This window comes from Electrophorus electricus, chromosome 20 (assembly GCF_013358815.1).
Source record: "Electrophorus electricus isolate fEleEle1 chromosome 20, fEleEle1.pri, whole genome shotgun sequence".
Lineage (NCBI taxonomy): Eukaryota > Metazoa > Chordata > Actinopteri > Gymnotiformes > Gymnotidae > Electrophorus > Electrophorus electricus.
This window is the reverse complement of record NC_049554.1, coordinates 13,176,767-13,198,135: the sequence shown is the minus strand read 5'-3', so window position 1 is coordinate 13,198,135 and position 21,369 is coordinate 13,176,767. Positions and strand designations below refer to the sequence as shown.

Below are 21,369 nucleotides of genomic sequence, written 5' to 3'. Positions count from 1 at the left end.
AACCACACTCTGACCCAACCACACTCAGACCAACCACACTCTGACCCAACCACTCTGACCCAACCACACTTTGATCCAACCACACTCTGACCCAACCACACTCTGATCCAACCACACTCTGACCCAACCACACTCTGATCCAGCCACATTCTGACCAACCACACTCTGATCGAACCACACTCTGATTGAACCACACTCTGATTGAACCACTCTGCACCACACAACCTTGGCCTCAGAAGGTTCTCATTGTCTGAAATGGAGTTACAGAGGTAATAACAGTTAATAAACCTCTGGGTCAGTTCCATGCAGTCTGTGTTAAAGGGTATTGGGACGAATAAGGACTGCAAAGCATTATGAAGATGACAAAATCCCTTCAGGTGACTGGTGTAACCCTCCTGAACATCACTGGAAGGTGGTTCAGAATTATCCTGACCTTCAAAAAATAAACCAACCAGTCATATCTAAATCTGGCTTTTATTTAGTTTACCATTGAAGATCTTGGGTTGAAGATTGAAATGCAATTTGAACAACATTTGAAGTTTCATTGTGTCTATCAGAAATTCTTATTCAGTAAGGCTCGTGTTGAAAATAATCAATAATCAGACATTTACCTCTGCCTGTACTATTCATAGCTTAGAAGAAAGCATTATTACAATAGCCCAGTATGCAGTATTTCACCAGTGATGTCCAAGTATGTGTTTTCATATTGCTGATTGAAGCAACGTGAGTGTTGTGATTCATGTCCCTGTTCTCTCCATCTTCCAGCATGTGTGTGTGTGTGTTCCAGTCAGTACATAATCCTTTCAGGCCATTTTCTATATTAAAGTCCATCTGCCCCTTTAGTTTTACTTTTGCTTTATAGTTATTTATATGAGGTAATCCCAGTGAGATTATAGATTATATTGTGCTAGAGGGATGTACTCAGACTGTTAGTAAATAACATAAACGTAACGCAGTAAAAACCTGGATGTAACTGGTTTTGTGCCGTGAGTGGTTGCCATGACTCCTTACCATGAGATCTCTGCACACCACTAGTTGGGAGGCAATGCCCCTCTGTCCTGTGTTGGCTGTGGTTTGGATGCTGAATACCTCATGGGGTACATTAGAGACTACATAACCCAGCATGCTTTTCTTTAGGAAAAATAATATATATGATTGATGGATTTAAAGGAACTGACTGCAGAAGGAGAGCTTTAAATTAATATGGTCCCCCCAAAAATTTATTTATTTGACTTAGAGGTGAAATGTAGTCCTAAAAAATATTCTACTGTGAAACAGAGCATCTCAACATTGAAACCTCACTGTAACCTTAATTTAACCCTTCAATCAGGTTATGAAATAATCCAGCGTCATGTATTGATTTCCTGTGAAAACATGGCTTTAAAGAGGCATGGGAGACCACAGGCTTGTTTGTAGATGGTCTATTAAATGTATTGTTTGCAGAAATGTATTGAAGTATTCCACACTCTGGAAGCATTTTTAGCTCAGGGACCTGCCAGGTCCGACATGGGCTCACTTGACTCTGAGTCCACAAGCCTGTTAACCAGCCGGCAGAGGCAGGATGTGTGTGTGGGTCAGCTTTATCTGGGACAAACCGTGAACCACTGGCAGAGGAACGGTTAAACAACAGCATGCAGCCAAAACCACAAAGAACTAAGACAGAATGGGGACCCCCGACACTATAGCGCAGCCACAACAGACGTGAACCGGCACAAAATGATCCCCAGGAAGGCTGGCTAAATCTAGGAGCTCAGACTGAAGCCAGTGGAGAAGGCCAGGGAGAGGAGAACGCTGGCCAGGCTCTTGGTCAGCAAAAACAAAACCACATACCCCTTTATGTGGCACTTAATGCAGGAGACTTCACTTGCACATCCTTCCCACCTGCAGCTATCAGACTCTGTGGCACCATGCTTACCTTGTACGTCTAAAACGGACTTTTCCCCACTGCTGTACTTTCTCAAGCCTCTGTTGCCTTCGCTGTTATTGTCATGCCATATTTGTCGCATAACCGGCTATTTGTGTCCAGACATTTGTATCTGTTTATACAATTATACTACACGCTTGCTGTATGTTATAGGCTCGTGCTGCAGTTACACCTACACTTTTCATTTGGGATCAATAACGTGTTGTCTTATCTTATCTTATCTTATCTTATCTTATCTTATCTTATCTTATCTTAAACTTGGAAACATAGCACAGGAACTCTGAGATTCATAGATTTCACAATAGAGACATGGACAACTTGTGTATGTGTCCTGGGACTGACGAGCGTGAAACATAAACTGTATATACAGCTTATGGTCTGAAACAGGGGACAGGTGGCACTGGTGATCAGGTGGGTGGGTGGAGTTGAGCAGAGAGGGTGGAGTTTTGTCACAGAGGGTGGGTAAGAATCTTTTAAATGGGAGTCTGTGTGGCATATGATGTCAATGCTTGTTTCCCTGCTGCACAGCAAGGAGCCCTCCCTGAAAACATGAGAAACTGATATCCAATATCTTTTACAGAAGCAGAGAGATAGTGGGATCAAATCTTTAGAAGCTCAGAGAACTGAAAACGTAACTCTAAAGAAAGTATATTGGATACCTTCCAGTCCCCTTAAGGCCGGTCTGTCTGATAGTGCCACCTACTGGAGTTGAGGTTAGGTGCCGCTGTGGACCAGGTTCCAGGGTAGTGTCCACATATCTTCTGAACAGAGGTCCATGGCTTATTATCATAGTTACAGTGATGTAGTCAGAGATTATTGCTCAGAGCATTCACTTCACTGGGACCCAGACTGTTCAGATGTTTCAACTCTAATAACGATTCTAGATGGCAAAACACAACAGGGCCATCTGTATTGTTATAATTTCGAAATCTCGGCAGATTGGAAGAATATATTAGACATAGCAACAGATCAGCAGATTGCTATCCAAAATTGGAGAAATATTTTTGAAATCTGAGAAATATCTATTATAGTGGTGCTGCTTCTAAGACAATGGTCATTGACAGTTACACCCATACATAGGATCTTAATGGTGTAATATGCAATGTATACCATTCAACTGTCAGTCCCTGTGGTGTAATCCCACTCCATTTATTCTGGTCCTTGTCTTTCATACCCATCTCTGGATGTGAGACATCATTACCTGGGGCCCATTTAAGACTGCTACAAACAGAGATGGTCCAGTTTTGTGTTTGTAGTCTGTGAATTGGATTGTGATTATTTGAAGAGATTGGCTGGTAATGAATCTTGTGCTTTTGCTATTAACTTTGAAATTGCATTTATCCCCCCAAGGATCGCTCACTTGGTTTCCATCATGAATAAATCTTGGAGGAAGGAATAAATCTTATAAATGGTTTAAATACATGAAATAAATCTTGTAAATATGTTAAATATATGGAATAAACCTTGTAAATGATTTTCTTAGCACCACCAGGAGTGGCTGCCATTCTAGGCGGTTCAGGTTTTGTCTATATTTCTATAATAGTTAGGGAGGGATGGAAATATTTTGTCTTTTGTTTATTTCCATTTTTGGAGGCAGTTCAACTGTGTTTTATAAAATAGTTGTTGTGGTGTTTTTGTTTATTTTGGCCCAGGTCACATCATAAGTCAAACCAGTGTATATACAATCCTGCTATCATGATTTCCCTCATTCTGTCATTTCCATTTTCATGCATATGCATACAAGACACATCACATTTCACACCACACAATCTACTGTTAAGACAGCAAGAATTCCTTCGCTGCTAGTGGCTAATATGATCTTCAAGAACTCCAGGGTCCTCCAGGATGATGCAGAGACTGCGGCCTCTTTCAGGGAGCCCCACTCATCCCCTGTCGATGAGACAGAAAACGAGAGGAATGAGAGTGAGACATACAGTAACCATAACAGGGTAGCCTGCAAACGCTCAAGATGTCCTCCTACATGTGACATTTATTAACACAGCCACTGCCATGTCTAGCAGGAGATGTCTAACCTGAAAGGACCAGTTGTTATCACCAAATACCTCGAGAGATATAATCAGTGGAAAGCTGGAGAAACCAGGAGAAACTTGCAGGTGGTTTGATCAGACACTTTCGGAGGGTTTGTCTTTTCCAATGTAAAGGGATTTTTAATGCTGATGGATGTTGAATTAACGATACACCTGTTTGTAATAGCAGCTGCTGTTATGGCAAAAGTGAAATTAGGAAATTCTCAGAGAGATAGAGAGATAGATAGTGCAACGTTGCGCGGTAGACGGCAGACACGTGCAGAGAGGAGTGAGATTTATTATGGGCAAATCCAAAATCAGAGTCGTTAAGGCAGTCCAGGGTCGAAGAGCTCACACTGAGAGTATGAGGCTACATGATTAACAAAGCAAACACACGGAGGCAAACAGGGGAGGCAGGCTATAACAAAGACTAGAGAAAACACAGGGCTAAGAAACACGAAGGCTGGAATACAAATTTACAGGCTTTGCAAAAACATCAAAACAACCAAACACATTCACATAAACGCAACCATTCAATGAAATAAACACATTCAGAAGAACAGCCCAAAACACTGGGATCCAGACAGGGTTTAAATACATGAACTTAATACTAGAAACGTGGGACAGGTGTGGAAAATCAAATGAGGGGTGGAGAAAACGAAACCATGGAATGGAACTAAAAAGCACAAGACAGGGAAAATATGGAATCCAAGAGGGACTGATCGTGATAGATAGATAGATAGATAGATAGATAGATAGATAGATAGATAGATAGATAGATAGATAGATAGATAGATAGATAGATAGATAGATAGATAGATAGATAGATAGATAGATAGATAGATAGATAGATGTATATTTATTCATGTTATTTTATCTACTGTCTGTTATAAAATGACATTTTATTTTATATATGCTCCCCCTTGGCCATGTCATTAGCCACCATGGAATTTCATGTCATTACTGTGCCAATAAAATACAACTTTACATAAAAAATTGACGCATACTCTTTTGCACCTTCACCATCATAATCATCATCATCAACAACAACCTCTCTATCAACACTCATCGCTTGTCTTGAGAAGATGAAGCACCGCGCATCAGGTTCAGTCTCCTCCAGCAGAACTAGCAGTACACTCTCTGGCCACAACATTCCGTCATTGATTTGGGTGCAAATCTTGACCCTCAACTCACCCACAAAGACCAAAACAATCACCTCTGCGAGACTCTGCTTTCACCACTTCAGAAATACTGCCCAGCTTCGTTCTGCTCTCACCTTAGTAGACGCTTAACAGCTGGTTCACGCTTTTCTCGCCTCCAGACTAGATTATTGCAGACGCACTTCTCATTGGGATTCCTAGGAAGAGTCTTCGGAGATTACAGTACATTACAGATTACGGATTACAGCTATTGCTGTACTAGAATTCTGATGAGAGTGTGAAATATCGAACACATTACACCCATTCTCCATTCTCTCCACTGGTTGCCCATCTCTGCTAGAAGCCCTCCATACTCAGCAGTGTATCTATGGCAATACCCCCCCCCCAACCCACAGCTGTGGACTCACCCACTGTGGAGGTTGCGCCTGCGTGTCTGATGGCCAACGACTGATGGAACTCTAAGTGATATGTGCCCAAAGACCTCATGGTTCATCTGTTGGCCCCTTCCACAAACATGATTTACATCCTTTCCAACTTGCGTATCTAAATGAGGTAATTATAACATGGCAACAGATAATAAGCAGTACTGCACATCAAGAGAGCGACACTTGCCCATATATCAAATGGGTAATATGGAGAAGTTAGTAACATAACCTACGTCAGCGCATTATGTCCCTCTACAATTACATAAGCACTGGGATGGTTTCCACTGTGGGACTGAGAGGACCAAGATAAAGAAATAGGGTTTATACATCATTACATCCATGGAATTACTTCCCGAATTATTTTCCCAATATATCACTGCAGTGTACTTATAGGTGTGGAAGATAATATTAATAACTACGTAGCATTTGAGAGAAATTAAATATCTCTAATATTAGGTTTGTGACTAAATGCTAAAACTGCGTTCTCTGAATGTACAACCACTAAAGAGACAGTGGTCCTACATAAGAGTGTCAATGCCTTTTTAAGAGCATTTGTTATCACATTAAATGATACAGTTACCGTTATTGAGGTAATGAAGATGTCTCCATGCACATCAAAAACAGCGTTTTGTGTTTGACACACGGTAATTAAGAACGCATAATTCCTCGTTTTCTACAGTTCAGGAGCCCACCAATGAGATGCACATGGAATTTCGTAATCCATTATACACAATGCATCCTTGCAGTAAGCAAATACCAATCACAGCCACGAGAAACAAACAAAAAATATTATACAATTTACGAATAATACTTAAAAGTATTCTGTAGTGATGAGGAGCGGTATTATGTTTTTTTGTTAGCTTTGTTTTGCTTAATTTTGTTGTTTTGTTTTTGTTATTTGCTTGTTTGTTTGAGACTAATTCTCTATTTGATTTGCTCTAAAAAATAAGCAGAAGAAACTTCCATGGGAAAAGCAACACGGATGATCAGTAAGTTGTCAGTAAATCTTATGTTTGCTAAAATGGGTCATGCGGGTGTTTATGCAGGCTACACCCAGTGGTCTCTAGGTCTTCAAGGTACCTCACAAAAGGAAAAACATCTGCAACATGTGACACATGACCTAGGATTGTATTTGATTTCACATTTTGAGATGTGGGCTTCATTTCCAAACCACAGCAACAACATGGGAAATCTGGACCTCTGAATTAGCAGAGGCCAGTCTAAACATGGCAAACTCCCTCAAGCCTTTATCCAGCACTAAAATCCACCTACTGGACACACTCCAGCGCTACCCTGGGCTTGCTTCATATCCAGTCATGCTTGCAGAACCAGAGACAGATGGAATCTGTATTATCCCCAGTGAGAGTAATCAACCCACGCTCTGTAATCAAACAAAGAACAAAGAACAACACTTTCTTCCTGCATCTCACACACAGTTTGGCAGCGTGAGGGCTGACACTGTAGCTAATGGCCTCAGTGACAACTGATAATCTTTCTGCTTTTTAGTCATATACTCAGTGTTTGTGCTTTCGGTTCAGAAAATGTGGGCTTTGGGACTCAGCCCTTGTCATTTTCAGGATGGTAGTAGATTTCAGTAGATTGAGGCCTAAAGAAGTCCCGTCTTGCCCTTTTGATCGGTGTCCACTATGGCCACACACACACTCTATACACCTGACCGCAAAAAAGTCACAAAAGGAGAAAAAAGAGATACTGGTGCAGTTAGAACACACCACAGCTAAGTGGCCGTCGAGAGGCGTCCCCTTTACTACGATAAAGTATAAACACCACATGAAAGTCCAGGCTCGAACTGTCCTGAAGATTTGACAGAGACTCTGGGAAAGTCTTTGTCTGGAGCTCAATCACTCTGTGCTCTGCACTGGGTTTCGGCTGGTGTCAGATTATGCAGTGGATTCGCAGTGCTGATCGCGGCTGCTATCAGGCGTCCGGTTTTTTATCATGCTACACTTTTGACCCATATCCTTTAGAGTCATGCAGACTGGCACGGATATTTATTTACACCACACTCCCCGCAGGGCACATCTCACTACAACTCACCATAAAACATATCATATAATCTCACCACAACTCACCATAAAACATTGTCCATAAAGCCATCATATAAAGTTTCATAAGGCACACAGCACTTACTATTTTATATTTTATATATAGCTCAGGTTAGGAAACCTAAGAAGAAGCTGATCTCCACTCTCAGAACTTTAGAAGCCCAAGGAATGAATGTCATGATTTAAACATCTAGCGTTTTGAACAAAAACTGGTTTTAGGTCATAAACCTTCAGAAGCACTTTGCTTGTACAGCTGATGAAGAGACCCTGTTTCTGTGGAAACCTGGCGAACCTCACTGCAATTTTGAACATCTCTACATCTTTACGGTGCACTGCAATTCCCCCCTGGAGTTGTTTTTAATATACACCCATCAGACCCTGACAGATTAAGTGAATAATATACCCTGTGAATGGGTAAGTCATTTCAGGCAGCAAGTGAACAGTCAGTTCTTGAATTCGATGTGTTGGAAGCAGGATAAAGGGGCAAGTGTAAGGATCTGAGCGGTCAAATTCTGATAGCTAGACAACTGGGTCAGAGCATCTCTATATGGGCAGGTATTGTGCGATGTCCCTGGGATGCTGTGGTTAGTACTCTCCAAAAAATGGTACGAGGAAGGCCAACAGGTGAACGGGCAACATGGGTGTTCACGACACATTGCTTCAGGTGGGGCGCAAAGGTTAGCCTGTCTCATCTGATCCCACATAAGAGCTACCATAGTACAAATAGCTGAAAAATTAATGCGTAGGGGACTACGTAGCTGTAGACGGGTCCGAGGGCCCACGCTGACCCCTGTCCACCATCAAACGAGCCCAGAATTGGCACGGGAGCATCAGAACTGGACCATGGAACAATGATGTCCTTTGCATCATGTGGTTAACTGGGTGTGTGTTACTGGACCTAAAGGATCTGCAACTAAGGACACCTTCAGGACACCTTCAGGACACCTTCAAAGGTCTTGTAAAGTTCAACAGATCAGAGCTGTTTTAGTGACATGAGGGAACCTAGAAATCGGTAGGGTTTCACTGGTTTTAATGTCATGGTTGAGTCGTGTATACTACCACCTAGCTGCACCAGCAGTTAATTCCAATTCATGTCTATTTATTTTACAGCTGGCGCACCACGCTGTCCAAGACTTGTGTGAAATGTATACTGGGTATGAATTTTCAGTGCAACAGTCGATATTTTAAAATATGAACCATAAGCAGCCATGACAGCAGTGAGGATGCCTCTGCTCTGTTCACAGGAGCCCTGACGTGAGGCGCTTCTCACCAACACAGACAAAATACAGGCGTCTCGACGACCAGCACATTCCTATAATTCTATTCTTTCACATCCCAAGTCCTTCACCCTCGGATCAGAGCTGCTCAGGGGCGACGGGGGCCGTGCAGTCATGGAGGTTTTCAGTAATGAGGGTTTTTCCGCACATAGAGGATTTAGTCTGTTCCTATAGATGAGTTCACTGACACAAAAAACTCTAGCGGACATTCATGTGACAAATAAATTCACCCTATTCAGAGTCTACATGAAGTCGTCACACACCTTGTTCTGCAGATAGCGCTCGCAATGTGCATCGAAGGTACCTAAAGAAGAAGAAAACCTTTTATCTTAGGTACGCTTACACCCTATCAGTGTGTGTGTGTGTGTGTGTGTGTGTGTGTGTGTGTGTGTGTGTGTGTGTGTGTGTGTGTGTGTGTGTGTGTGTGTGTGTCTGCTGTGCTCACAGGCAAGTTCATACTGAAAAGGTCAGGAGTAGGCTTGCCTGATTGTGATGGATTACAGTTGGGCATTGCTTCAGCAGACCATAACTCAAGGTGTGGCATAGTCATTTAAAACAGTCTTTATGACAGTGTCTACACTTCTGTGACGTATATATGGGGGTGTGTCCTAGGAATGAGACCACTATCATGTTTCCTTTGTAAATACAGACTTTTTCAACCCAAGCAATTCTTGCATGAAAATGCAGATTTGAATGTAAATAAAATTCAACCTACAGCATCCCAGTTCAATTAAATAATCGGTATGATTACATTTTCTAAATGATCGTCACTGTTGTGATGCACTTCAACACAGAGCCGTACGTTCTTGAAAAGGTCAGTGAATGATAAATAAGGAACCGAGTTTACCAGAAACTGCCTCTGTCATGTCTAAGGCTCCTTCAGCAACAGAAGGGTCCTTTGCCATTCTAATGCCCGCTATTGACTAATAATCTCATATTTATGGAGCTGTCTTACCCACTCTGTGAAATCTAATGGTTGATAATAGCACATAATTGATGTAAGTGTGCCCATTCAATCCTCAAGTGTTTTGCTGTCTGACTGAGTTCTGATCTGTAGCAGAGCGAGCGCGCACATCAAAAACGTCAGACACAGGTGCTCCTGAGTGGGACCTGGAGGTGCCCTGACACAGAAACGTTATCAGCACTGACGGAAACTCTAGACATGTTTAATCACCGCACTGGTATCTACCAGAACGATTCTACTAAAAAAAATCAACGTAATATCAGTTCCTTAATATATTAGTCATATCATGAATTCTGAATGGTTTTAACAATGTCAGATATTTAATTCTGCTCACATACAGAAGCAGCAAGACTTATATGAAAAGGGACAGTATTACAAAGAGTGATTGCAATAAGACAGAAACCTGTAAAAAAAAATGTTAAAGAAACAACAACATTTAAAACAATTGTTTACATGGACACCTGAATAGGACTGGCAGCATAAAAAAATTGCTTAAAAAAAACAGCACATGGCTTTAAACAGCTTTAAACCATCACAGTCAAAGTCAAAACAAAACATGGAGTGAATATAAAACCGGAGACATCTGACAATAATCCCAGCAATAATCCCAGCACCACCTTTTAGGTATCCTCTGCAGGATAAGGATTAGGGAAAGCCACCAGAAGCCTTTGAATGGTATCCTTTCCAACAGAGATCCTGAAATTTTAGGTTGTAACAGCCTAGAAAACTAAATCTTACTACATTAAAGAGTGATAGTCCTTTAGTTGATGTTATAAGCTTTAAAAGGGCCGCCTTCTGAATAAAGAACTCAGATTTCTACGTTATGCTCTCTAAACCATTCTTTCTCATTATTGTGCAGGAAACCATACAAACAAGGAATCAGTTCTAGCATTAGCACGACTGCTCTAGATAAGTCATATGTGTAAGACTTAACATTTTCGCAGAAAGTGTTTTGACAGCACTAGTATAAAGATATAAAGTATAACATTTACTTCACATGAAAGTAAACACTGTGAACTTTAGAGCTTGATTGTATTATTAATTTGTGATCTTATATGAATTGCATAAGCTTTATGCCACACCCTTTTGACAGACACAGCTGTAGGGCAGCAGCATAGGTTAGTGCCCGAGTCTACTGCTAATGATAACACACTACAGATAATGCTCAGGACTTTTTTGGTATTTATTTGTTTAACCTGCTTTTAGACATTAAATGTTTGTAATTTCCCTTCCTCAAACACATGTCTGGGTGACAGGGGACTGAATCCTGGTGTTTAAATATCATTTTAGCATATGATATGTATTGCATAACAATAAAAAATTGGGATTTTACCTTTAGATTTCTCACACAACGCAAAATATACGTTCTAGAGGAAAACTACATGGATGTAGAGTATGTATTGTTTTATGGCAAGTCTTCTGTCATCGAGCCAAAATCAGAAAATAATTTAATGAAGACGTTGTAATGATTGTTTAAAATATTCTCTTTAAGATGCCAGTACACTCTTCAGAGTCATTCTGCTATTACCACAGTATTTCACAACATAACCTTTTGAATTTGTTATCCTCAGAAGTCATATCAGACAGCTGATAAAGAAAGTGACTATTATTGGTAATACCACACAAGTAAATGAAACTGAATGAAACAACAGTTGATAAACAGTCATATCTTTGAGACTTCATATAGATATCAAGTCCCTTGATGATTTACGGGTGCATGGAGTGTGAAGATTAAATGAGTTGAGATGTAGTTTACAGTTGAGATATTCTCTGCCTACCTAGTCAGCTCTTTTTTTGTTACAGAGACTGCCAGAAAAGCTTTAAAAAACTAAGGAGAATTTTCTTTTGTAACTTAGATCATGTACAAAATTCTTTGTTAAAGCATAAATTCCAGTGGGCCTCAAGAAGAATGATAATGTCCCAATCCATGTGGAGCATGAGCCTACAGAGATTGGCTATGTCTCAAAACGTGATTAACGTATCACGTGTAGTAGCAGAATCCAAGGCAGACACTCAGGCAACATTTTCCACCATGAAAAAAAGAAAGAAGATGAATATCAAAATATGTTGGGGAGAAGAAATGTGGTTGTTAAGAGCATTGTCCTGAGAAGTCTGGAATCTTCTATGTGAAGAGAAGCAAAATATAATTTTCTGATGATTGTTGATAATTTGCACGTGGCAGTTCTCAGACTCGTCTGAGGGAGCTTATGATCCTACCAGCAAATTTGAAAAGAAAGTACCCAAAGAACCCATCAGACAAGCAGACATAGCTTTCAAAACCGTCTAAAACTATGTACCTTTTCTTTATCATCACATAAGATGCAGATCGATTGAGGAGACTATCTGTCTGCAAACGCAGTCCGATCTCATCGCTTTGGAATAAACACTTTCAAAACTGAAACTGCATTGTAAAAGACGATACAGAAAATAGTCTAGAAAAGCAGTCTGAAGGGGTTTTTTTTCCTCTCAGCATTTCAAACACAACTAACGAATTCAATGTTTACGTGAACAGGCTTAGACCAAATTGTTATCCTTGGGGTTATGCAAGACCAGGGCTTCTCAGAGGGCACGCTTACCTGCAAGGACATTTGATTTGGTCGTTCAGTAAACCAGGGGTTTTACTGTAATTGTGTATGATGTTATACTGAAATTGTACGCAATGTGTTAGTGAAATTTTGCCTAATGTCATGCCTTCTGCAGAAATTCAAAACAGGTCATTTTGCACAAATCATTCTGTAGCCCTGGTATTCACTGTCTACACTATTACACTATGAATAAATATGAATCCATTACTCAATGTGCAAACCATGTTTATTCTTCATTTGTATACGTTTTTGTCTTTTTGGCTCATAGTGCACCACAGACCTTGGCTCTCCAAAATTTAATATTTTGGATGTGCCTGTCCTAGACTGACCAATCAGCTTCCCAAAGAAACAAAAAGGAAAGCGGGTGAACTGAAGGCCGGGTTTGGGAATAGCCCTGTGAGAAATGGAGCCGGGAGCAGAGCTGCCCGGACCGCAGCTTGACCTGTGGTGCGCCGGTCCGTCTCCATGCAGGTATTACACACAGGTCGAGCCTGCATCCTAGCCAGTGCACATTGGTAACTGGATCCCTGCTCTCGACGTTCCTGGTCTGTATCCTGCAGTGGCAACCATCTGTTCATCGCATGTGATGAAAACAGTCCTGAGCCTCTGGACCTCTCAAAAAAACAAGTTTTTTTTTGTCAACATCTTCAAACATCCCCCCCCCCCCTTCTCCAGTTACATTCAACAGCAACCTGAAAAAAGCAGCAGTTCCTAGCAGATCTACATAACCTGCAGCTCCTATCCAAGTGACCACTCTGACTGTCTTATGCTGTCCTCAGCTGGGCTGAGACGGACAGTTAAGCGCTTATTGCGATTTTCACACTGCTTTCAATATCAGAGAAACTCATGGAATGACCAGTGATTCAGAGTAAATATCTGGTACTGTGGTACTGACATCTTGAAAGAGAACACTTGTATCAGGCTAGAAGTCCTTGAGAATAGGTATTTTATGATGCCAAACCAGACTGTGATTGTTCAGTTGGTTTATATATCTTATTTACTTAAGTGTTCACACATTTTTTGGAGGGTTCAGTTACCTTGGATGTGTTATTGTAAAAACAAACATCGTAACCAATATAGAACAGAATGACTCTTCTAGTTTGTATGAATATATAGAGCATATATTTTGTTTTTTTCCACTCTGCTAAACAAAGCAACCTTTGTGCATTTTTGCTAGAGTTACTAATTAACCCTCACTAGAGTATGACATCATGCATTCGATGAGGTTAGTCAGGATTTATCAAATCCCGTTTATGGTGCTGTAAAACTGATTGTGTTCATTCATTAACTCTGGAGGAAAAACCTACCTGTGAGTGGTTGGATTTGGCCATGGCCCAAGGTGGGAATGCTTTATAAGGAGGGACAGTCAGAGGGTTAGGGCATAACACTGAGGTGAGCTCACTTGCAAAGCACCTGGAAGACACCTAAGAAAGACCGACTGCTTCTGTCTAGACATCAGCATGAAGGCCATCCTATCAACCGCACTGTTCTTCACCACTCTGTACCTGGTCTCTGAGGCTGTCCAAGTCCACGTAAGTGCCGCAATCTCAATTTGTCTACCTGCCTCGTCTCCTACGTCTGTGTCCGTGTGAGATAAACCGAAGTTGTTTCTTTTTTGGCCAAAGAAAGACTGCCGGAGCTTCGGAAACCTAATCATTTTTTGTTCCTAAAGCCGCACAAGTAGAGAATTCGTCATCCGTGTGACATTTTCATTCTGTCTACAAATGACAGCCACATAAGTCATTGAGACGCTATTGCCCTCTTGAGGAGAATTGCTCTGTTCATTAAGATCGAACCTTTGTGATGTGTTCCTCACATTTTAGATTCTGACTGCATCAAGTCTGAATGAAACCCGGTTTTATTCAAATGTATAAGATGGTCCAGGCCTTAACACACTCCTTCCTCGAGGGTTCTGCCTGGATAATTACTCATTCACGCTGTTCTGTTCTCTTCGACCCGGTTCCGGCAGGATGGAGACTATTCCTTCTCGGCCGAATCTGTGAAAGTACTCCAGCATTTGCTGGAGAGCAGCACCGTGACCCAGAAGCCAAGCCCACGCCTCGCCCAGACTAGCTTTGGAGCTGTCTGCGCCAGCCCCACGCTGCCTCAGGAGTTCCTTCCTCTGTGCCAGCAAAGCGGCTCAGCCATGGTCTTCTCCAGGCTAGGTGAGTGTCAGTTTGAGAAGCAAGGCTAAACTCAATCACATTCTTAAATATCCAACTTAAACCTGAGGTCAGTCTTTATTAAGCCACAGTCGGTTACATGCTTATTCAGAGCTGACTTTAAAAAGCCTTGGCTCGTTCCATTTCTTTTTATTTTGAGTTTTTAACTGTTTTTACTTAAATTATCATTTTCCACCCTTTTCAGCTTCTACACCCATGGATGTGTGTGAAATCTGCGCATTTGCTGCCTGTACCGGCTGCTAGATGCCTTCCCTCTTCAGCTGGTGAAGGACCTTTCCCACTTCACCGTAACAGATTCGATGTCCAAACCCAGGGGCCACATTTCCTTCGCGCTCCCAAATGATGCCATCGTCTAAATGACTGTTCTGGAGCTGTTACTAGTTGCTTGAAAGCATGCACGTACTGATTTGTAGTTTGGAATTTAGATTTTTTTCTTTGTTACAGCATAATGTTGTTTATTTAATGAAGTCTTATTTTTCTATTTCTTATGTATTTCTTACATTTTCAGTCTTATGTTCACCAGCGCGCTATGTGTGCAATAAAAATGTCTTCACAAGGATTGTGTCGGTTTTTGCAGCTGTGAGAATTTTAATTATATAAAAATATTATATTTACTGCTTTATGCTACAGTAGCCATGTGTGGCTGCTCCAGTTTTGCTCAGAGCACCTGGTCTGAAATACAAGACCGATAATTTGGCACAAATATCCCACAGACTGAATTCATGATTCCTGGATGGTTCAAGCATTGCTTTGGTTGTTTTTCAAAGTGCTACTAAAAATTCTGAGTGAGTGCAGACCGTCTATTAGAAGCGAAGAACTTCTGTATGGGCTTAAAGTACCTGTCCCACTAGATTGGTAATATAAACCAGAACATAATTTTCCCTGGTTGCTGGATTCATGCATAATCCTACAGCCTGCACTTGTGGTAATTCCAAACGTTCCGAACACTGTTACTGAGCCTCACTAGTGTGCCCCTAGTTTCTCTCCTGGAACAACAAGGATTCGTCAGCTGGCTCTCAAAACGTACATGAGGGCAAAATAAATAAAACTCTTCTGCAACAGGCATGAGAAGTCATGGGGTAGAACAGTAATCGTCAAAAGCACACTCTTCTCCATGGAATACCATCATTGTGTGCTCAGCAAGGTTGTCATTTCTAAACAGGCAGCATGAATATTCCTATAAGGGAAGGAAGGTGATGACCAGTTCCTGACATAAATGAAAACGCATTTCCCCCATATTCTGAACTGCGTGTTGTTAACATAAAAATATTCCCCTATAACGGTACACAGTATTAGAAACTAGACCTACATTTATATTGTCAAAAAGATGGTAATTTGCTCCAGTTCACAAATTCTGCCAGAGGAACTGGTGTTGTAACATGCATGTATAGGACTGAGTAACAATGAGCTTGAACTAAAAATAGTGCCACAAAAATATAGAAAAAAATATATATATAAGAGGTAAATATCCTGTTTAGAGCTGTTTATCTGCTCCAAACAGAAACCTGGTAAATCCCTCTTCATGCCTTCTTTTGGCTGTATTTGGTTTTCCCCACAGTTCTGAGTGAGGGCTCAGTGTTCTGGAAGTTTCTGCTGTGCTGAAAGATGTTTTTGTGTGTGTGTGAATCAAACCTGAAAATCTAAAGGCACCTGAAAACCTTTGTTTTATAGAATGCCTTGCAAGATATCAGAATTATTTTTGAAAAAAAAAAAAAAAACACTTTTTATTGCTTATTTTTGTTACAGTTTTATTAATTTAGTGTTTATTTATAGTGTTTTACATGCAAATAACCAGTTGCACAGATGATTAGCTCATCATTTCTGCAGTCTTTAAGCAGGTGTGTTTACTGGACAACTGAAATCTTTAAGCAGATGTGTTTAATAGACAACTGCAGTCTTTAAGCAGGTGTGTTTACTGGAAAACTGCAGTCTTTAAGCAGGTGTGTTTACTGGACAACTGCAGTCTTTAAGCAGGTGTGTTTACTAGAAAACTGCAGTCTTTAAGCAGGTGTGTTTACTGGACAACTGCAGTCTTTAAGCAGGTGTGTTTACTAGAAAACTGCAGTCTTTACGCAGGTGTGTTTACTGGACAACTGCAGTCTTTAAGCAGGTGTGTTTACTGGACAACTGCAGTCTTTAAGCAGGTGTGTTTACTATACAACTGCAGTCTTTAAGCAGGTGTGTTTACTGGACAGCTGAACTGTAAAGTACTCCTGAAAAGCAGTGAGCAGACTGATCACTAACTGATCCCAGACCTGCAGCAGTCACCCAGCACCCTCCCAGCAAATTCTCTTTATTGCAGCAGTTAGTAAGTCAGATAAAACAACATGGTACAGTACGTTCCTGAATAACTGACTGACGTGTGTGTGAAAGGGCTATGTGGCTCGTACCTGTGTATTATTGCTCTGCGCGGGATGTTTCCACGGCTACGGAGCCCCATGCATGCAAGAATCCTGTTGTCAGTCAATCAGTGCATTATTAGTGGCTTTCTGGCACCTGGTGCTGTGCCAGTTAATTTACATTGCAGGGGAGGGGATGCCAGTTGGGTACAGAAGAAGAGCAGCAAATGTTTACCCAAATGTTTTTCTCTATTCACAGGGAGAGTGAAAATAAAGGTCTGGCTCCCAGGTGCACGCAATATAAAGCATCATGCCTGCGTTTTGACAGAGCCGGTATAACGGACGAGAGACACATCATCGCATCAGACTGCAGAGGTGTTACTACAAGCTGTTTACTCTGGTCAAACACAAACAGGATTTTCGCTCTGCTGTGTGTTCTCTGGGTAACAGAAATGCAATGAGATGTGTAAATCTGTTTTACTGATTTATGTATTATGAGCATTTTGCATAGGGTTTAAATGGATTAAGTTGTTAAGAGGTTGTTTTTTTTTGGATCAGGGACCTTAGATTAACTTAGATTAGGCTTGTCCGTTGTTGTTCGACAGCCTTTAATAGATTATAGCCATAATCATTTGCCCAAGATGTAACACAAATTCCCCTGGATATCAAGATTTATCTGTGTAACATTCCAGAGGCAATGTGGCTCCTCCAAAATGCTCCATGCTGACTCACAAAGTTTCAGACCTGGGAACCGTTAGCTGCTGTCCTATCAGCATCCAGCGAAGGTGAATTTGTGTGGCAATCTATCAGGTGTTTATGATGCTCACATGTGAAGGACACAGCACAGCACACACGTTTGGTCACAAAAGAAGAAGTTAGGGCAATGGTAATATCCTCTTTTGTTATCAGCACACAATTAACCTGCATAACAGGTTACTTAGTAAAGTCCTAACTAAACACTCTCCTCTTCTCTTTAATTACTCTACTGAACCACGCCCACTAAACATTTTCTCCTCTGCCAGGAAGTAAAGAAATTCCTGTGGGATCCTGCTTTCCGATCTCCCAAAGTTTAGAGGTTACCGAAAGTCAGTGGGGACATATCCGTGGGCTGCGGATGCTCAACAGAGCAAGACTAAACCCTGTGTCCTGTCAGCGAGAGGCGTCAGTGAAACAGTTAGACATTACAGAAGCAGAGTCACAGGGACCACCTTCCTGTCAGGACCGCTCACGCCGCACACAGCACAGAGGAAACATACAACAGGCCTTTCTACCAATCACAGGGGATTAGAAACCACATGAAGAAGAATAAGGAGACTTTTTAAAATCACTCTCCCAGTGTTAACCCAATAGTCTTGTGACCACTGGTCAATTCTATCTGAATGTAAAATTTAAGGGGAAAAAGCCAAAAATATAATTAACATATGATCATTTATTATCAGTGACCTTTTGTAAGTGATGGTCACAACTTCCCAACTATTGAAATTATTTAAGTACCATAAAACTATAAAAACCCACAACACATGTACATGCTAAACATGTATATGCTAAAGATAGTTCACATGGCCTATTGCATTTGGACCCCCTGACCTAGCTAAGGACTCGCTAAAGTACTTTTGCAATTTGAAGCAATATTATCAATTAATGCTTCATAAAATAACATGAAACATGAAACACGCTACTGACATTTATCAATAATTGGAACCAAACTGGCAGACGGACATTCTTCTCCAGTGTTTGTGTTGTCAAGGGTTGCGTTGGCAGGGGTTTACTGTACCACAATAGTCCGAGTACACTGCCTGCCCTGGTGCCAGGGTGGGGGAGGGGCGGATAAAAACATGCTGTTGTTTTTGTTGGAGATCCGGACTCTACTCTGATCAAAGCTTTTCCCGGGGTTTAACAGGGTTTTTATGCTCACATGATGTTAAGGGTTGTTATGGTCACCCTTCACTTTCATCTCCAGACACTAGTATGCTGTTAATGCAAAACTTCCTCTGAGGTAATAATCAAACGGGGGCCAGGTTGAGAGTTAACACGGAGAAAGAAGGGCCCTTTTTCGCGGGTTGTCGTCAGGCCGAGGCACGCTAATGCGTCTGCTTGTTCTCCCAGCCCAGGTGGGTTATGACAATGCTTTGCTTTTTACGACACAGCAGAGTCAGCTTCTTAATGGAAGCAGCGAAGAATCGTAAAAAAGCGGGACGAGGTAGACGATTCCCGTGTCCCCCGGGCACCGTCTGTGCCGGCCCAGAAGTGCCTGAAGAGCGGGTCAACAAGATGATTGCAGTCATAATCTTTTCAAAACCTTTGAAAAAGAGACATTACACACACATCTGTAGTTGTGGCTGATAGCAGCCCTGTAACGCATTTCAACAGTGTGATTCCACTAGAATAGACATGGCGGGGGAGGCGTTGCGCGTGGCTGAAGTTTACTACCTTGTTTGATCTCGATCATCGTTTTACCCCTCTGTTCCATCTCTCAGATTTTCACCATTTCCTTACGTCAACCCCACCCTCCTGACTTGTGTGACTCACACGCACACCACTGAAAATCTTTCTCTGGCCCAGTAACCGTCACGCTCAGCTCCCCCGGGAATAATTGCCCTCCTGCTCTGTTCCTCTGCATTGTGTAGCCTCATCAGTGGCCAGACTGATTTCTTACACAGTCTCCCAGACACGTAGGCCCATTCCAAGCCACCTCGAGCTCGACAGTGGCAGCAGCACACAATCACAATCCCCCCCTCCAACCCGTGGGCGCCCACGCCGACTGAACTGAGCAGAGAATGCCTCTCATTTAAATATTTATTTATTTACTAAAAACTTATCTTGGTCTGATAAAGAGTAATAAGTACAGCAAGAACCTGGTACAAGATTATTGCCCCTTGTTACAGGTGTTGAAACAGCAATATGGGTCATTTCCCCCATTAGCAATGTGCCGTAGTTGTGCAGTAATGCAGGAGCATGCATATGTTGTGTCATCAGTGTTTTGCTGTGGTCTTGTTTACTGTCACAGATTAAGGGTTAGAGATTAAGGGCTGGGTTACTCATAACAATGGTTCTTCCACTGCACGTTCTCTACAGGCTAAGAACGTGTAGGTAATGTAGTTTTGGTTGCTCTCGTCTGTCTGCCATGTCTCTACACTTATATTATCCCTCCACCAGACTCTGGTGAGATCCATTAGGCCTGAGGTAGCAGGGTCTTTTGTAACATTTAAGATGTCATCCTGCCAAAGCAGATATCTTGAAATGTGGAGCTACCGCCTCCTAGTGTTTCAAGGGGGCAGGACACTGCAGTCTGGATGTGTGACTTGCTATTTTTGTATAGGCTTGATAATTTTGCATAGATAGGTCATTACTGGCCATTATTGATAAGCATTTGGCCTCTTGCTTGTCAGTGGGTTCTCCATATATATATATGTTGGGCCCCTGAGCAAGCTAAATGCCACATATATATATATATATATATATATATATATATATATATATATATATATATATATATGAATTTGATATTTGATATTTCCTATCCCTTACAAGATAAGATCATCTACTAATTATTTAATTATGAGATATTTACATACACAAACAAACAATTCCAGGTGAATGTGCCTCTTTAAATGAGAATGGAAATCTTGAGAATTTCAGCGAAGTGGACAGTGAAACATAACAAGTCTCTTGGATAGTTGCCAAATCATTCTCAGCTGCTACTGTGAACATGCACGCGCACTAATTCATCATCTCAGACGCAAGCGAATCGATTCTGACTACAGGGAACAAAGCAAAATTCTCAGCCTTAATGAGAAGAACTGAAAATGAGGACTGGAGGCCAGAAGCAACATCAGACTGACAGATCAAAGTTGCTGAAGTCAAAAGTCTGCGAAACTGCCCATGAACTGTCTCCCTGAGGTACAGACATCTCAACCGGAGTTGCTCAGAAGAGACCGTGTGAAGCTGCTTTATGCTGGAGGGCAGTTTTATAGAACGATACACACATAAAGAAGAAGAAAAAAACAGATGGAAACAGGACACGTGGAGGAGAAGAGTCAGACTCATGGCATGCAAATCGCTTTTCTTTTTCTTTCTTTTTTTTTGCAGTCAATCGTCCACCAGGGGGAGACATTTACTACAAGAACATTTGGATCACTAGTCTAAGAAAATGAGATGACGTTGGTTATTCAAATGGTGAATTCAAATTGATCAAACTGTCTTTGCCTTGAATAGTTTACTTGTTAATACTACATACAGTATAATAGAGGCACATAGTCCGTGTTCCAGACCAAAAACTGAAACCCACCATCAAACCCTAATTTGTTTGACTTCATCATTGAACCCTGATTAATTTGACTACATCATTAAACTGATTAATTTGACTAGATCATTGAACCCTGACTCATTATACTTCATCTTTGAACTGTGACTCATTATACT

The 21,369-nt window shown here is 41.4% G+C and overlaps 1 protein-coding gene across 1 annotated transcript; it reads left to right on the top strand.

Moving 5' to 3' along the window:
• Positions 1-13,798: 13,798 nt before the first annotated feature.
• On the top strand, positions 13,799-15,164 carry si:ch211-220m17.5 (guanylin family protein). The gene is made up of 3 exons (XM_027025130.2): positions 13,799-13,957; positions 14,395-14,590; positions 14,793-15,164. Exons 1-3 carry the CDS (start codon positions 13,886-13,888, stop codon positions 14,849-14,851), a joined length of 327 nt encoding a protein of 108 aa, XP_026880931.2. The 5' UTR covers positions 13,799-13,885; the 3' UTR covers positions 14,852-15,164.
• The last annotated feature ends 6,205 nt before the right edge of the window (positions 15,165-21,369 follow it).

Coding starts and splice junctions, on each gene's coding strand:
- si:ch211-220m17.5 (XM_027025130.2), top strand. CDS start 13,886: ATGAAGGCCATCCTATCAACCGCACTGTTCTTCACCACTCTGTACCTG. Junction 13,958..14,394: donor CTGAGGCTGTCCAAGTCCAC/GTAAGTGCCGCA, acceptor CGGTTCCGGCAG/GATGGAGACTATTCCTTCTC. Junction 14,591..14,792: donor CATGGTCTTCTCCAGGCTAG/GTGAGTGTCAGT, acceptor CACCCTTTTCAG/CTTCTACACCCATGGATGTG.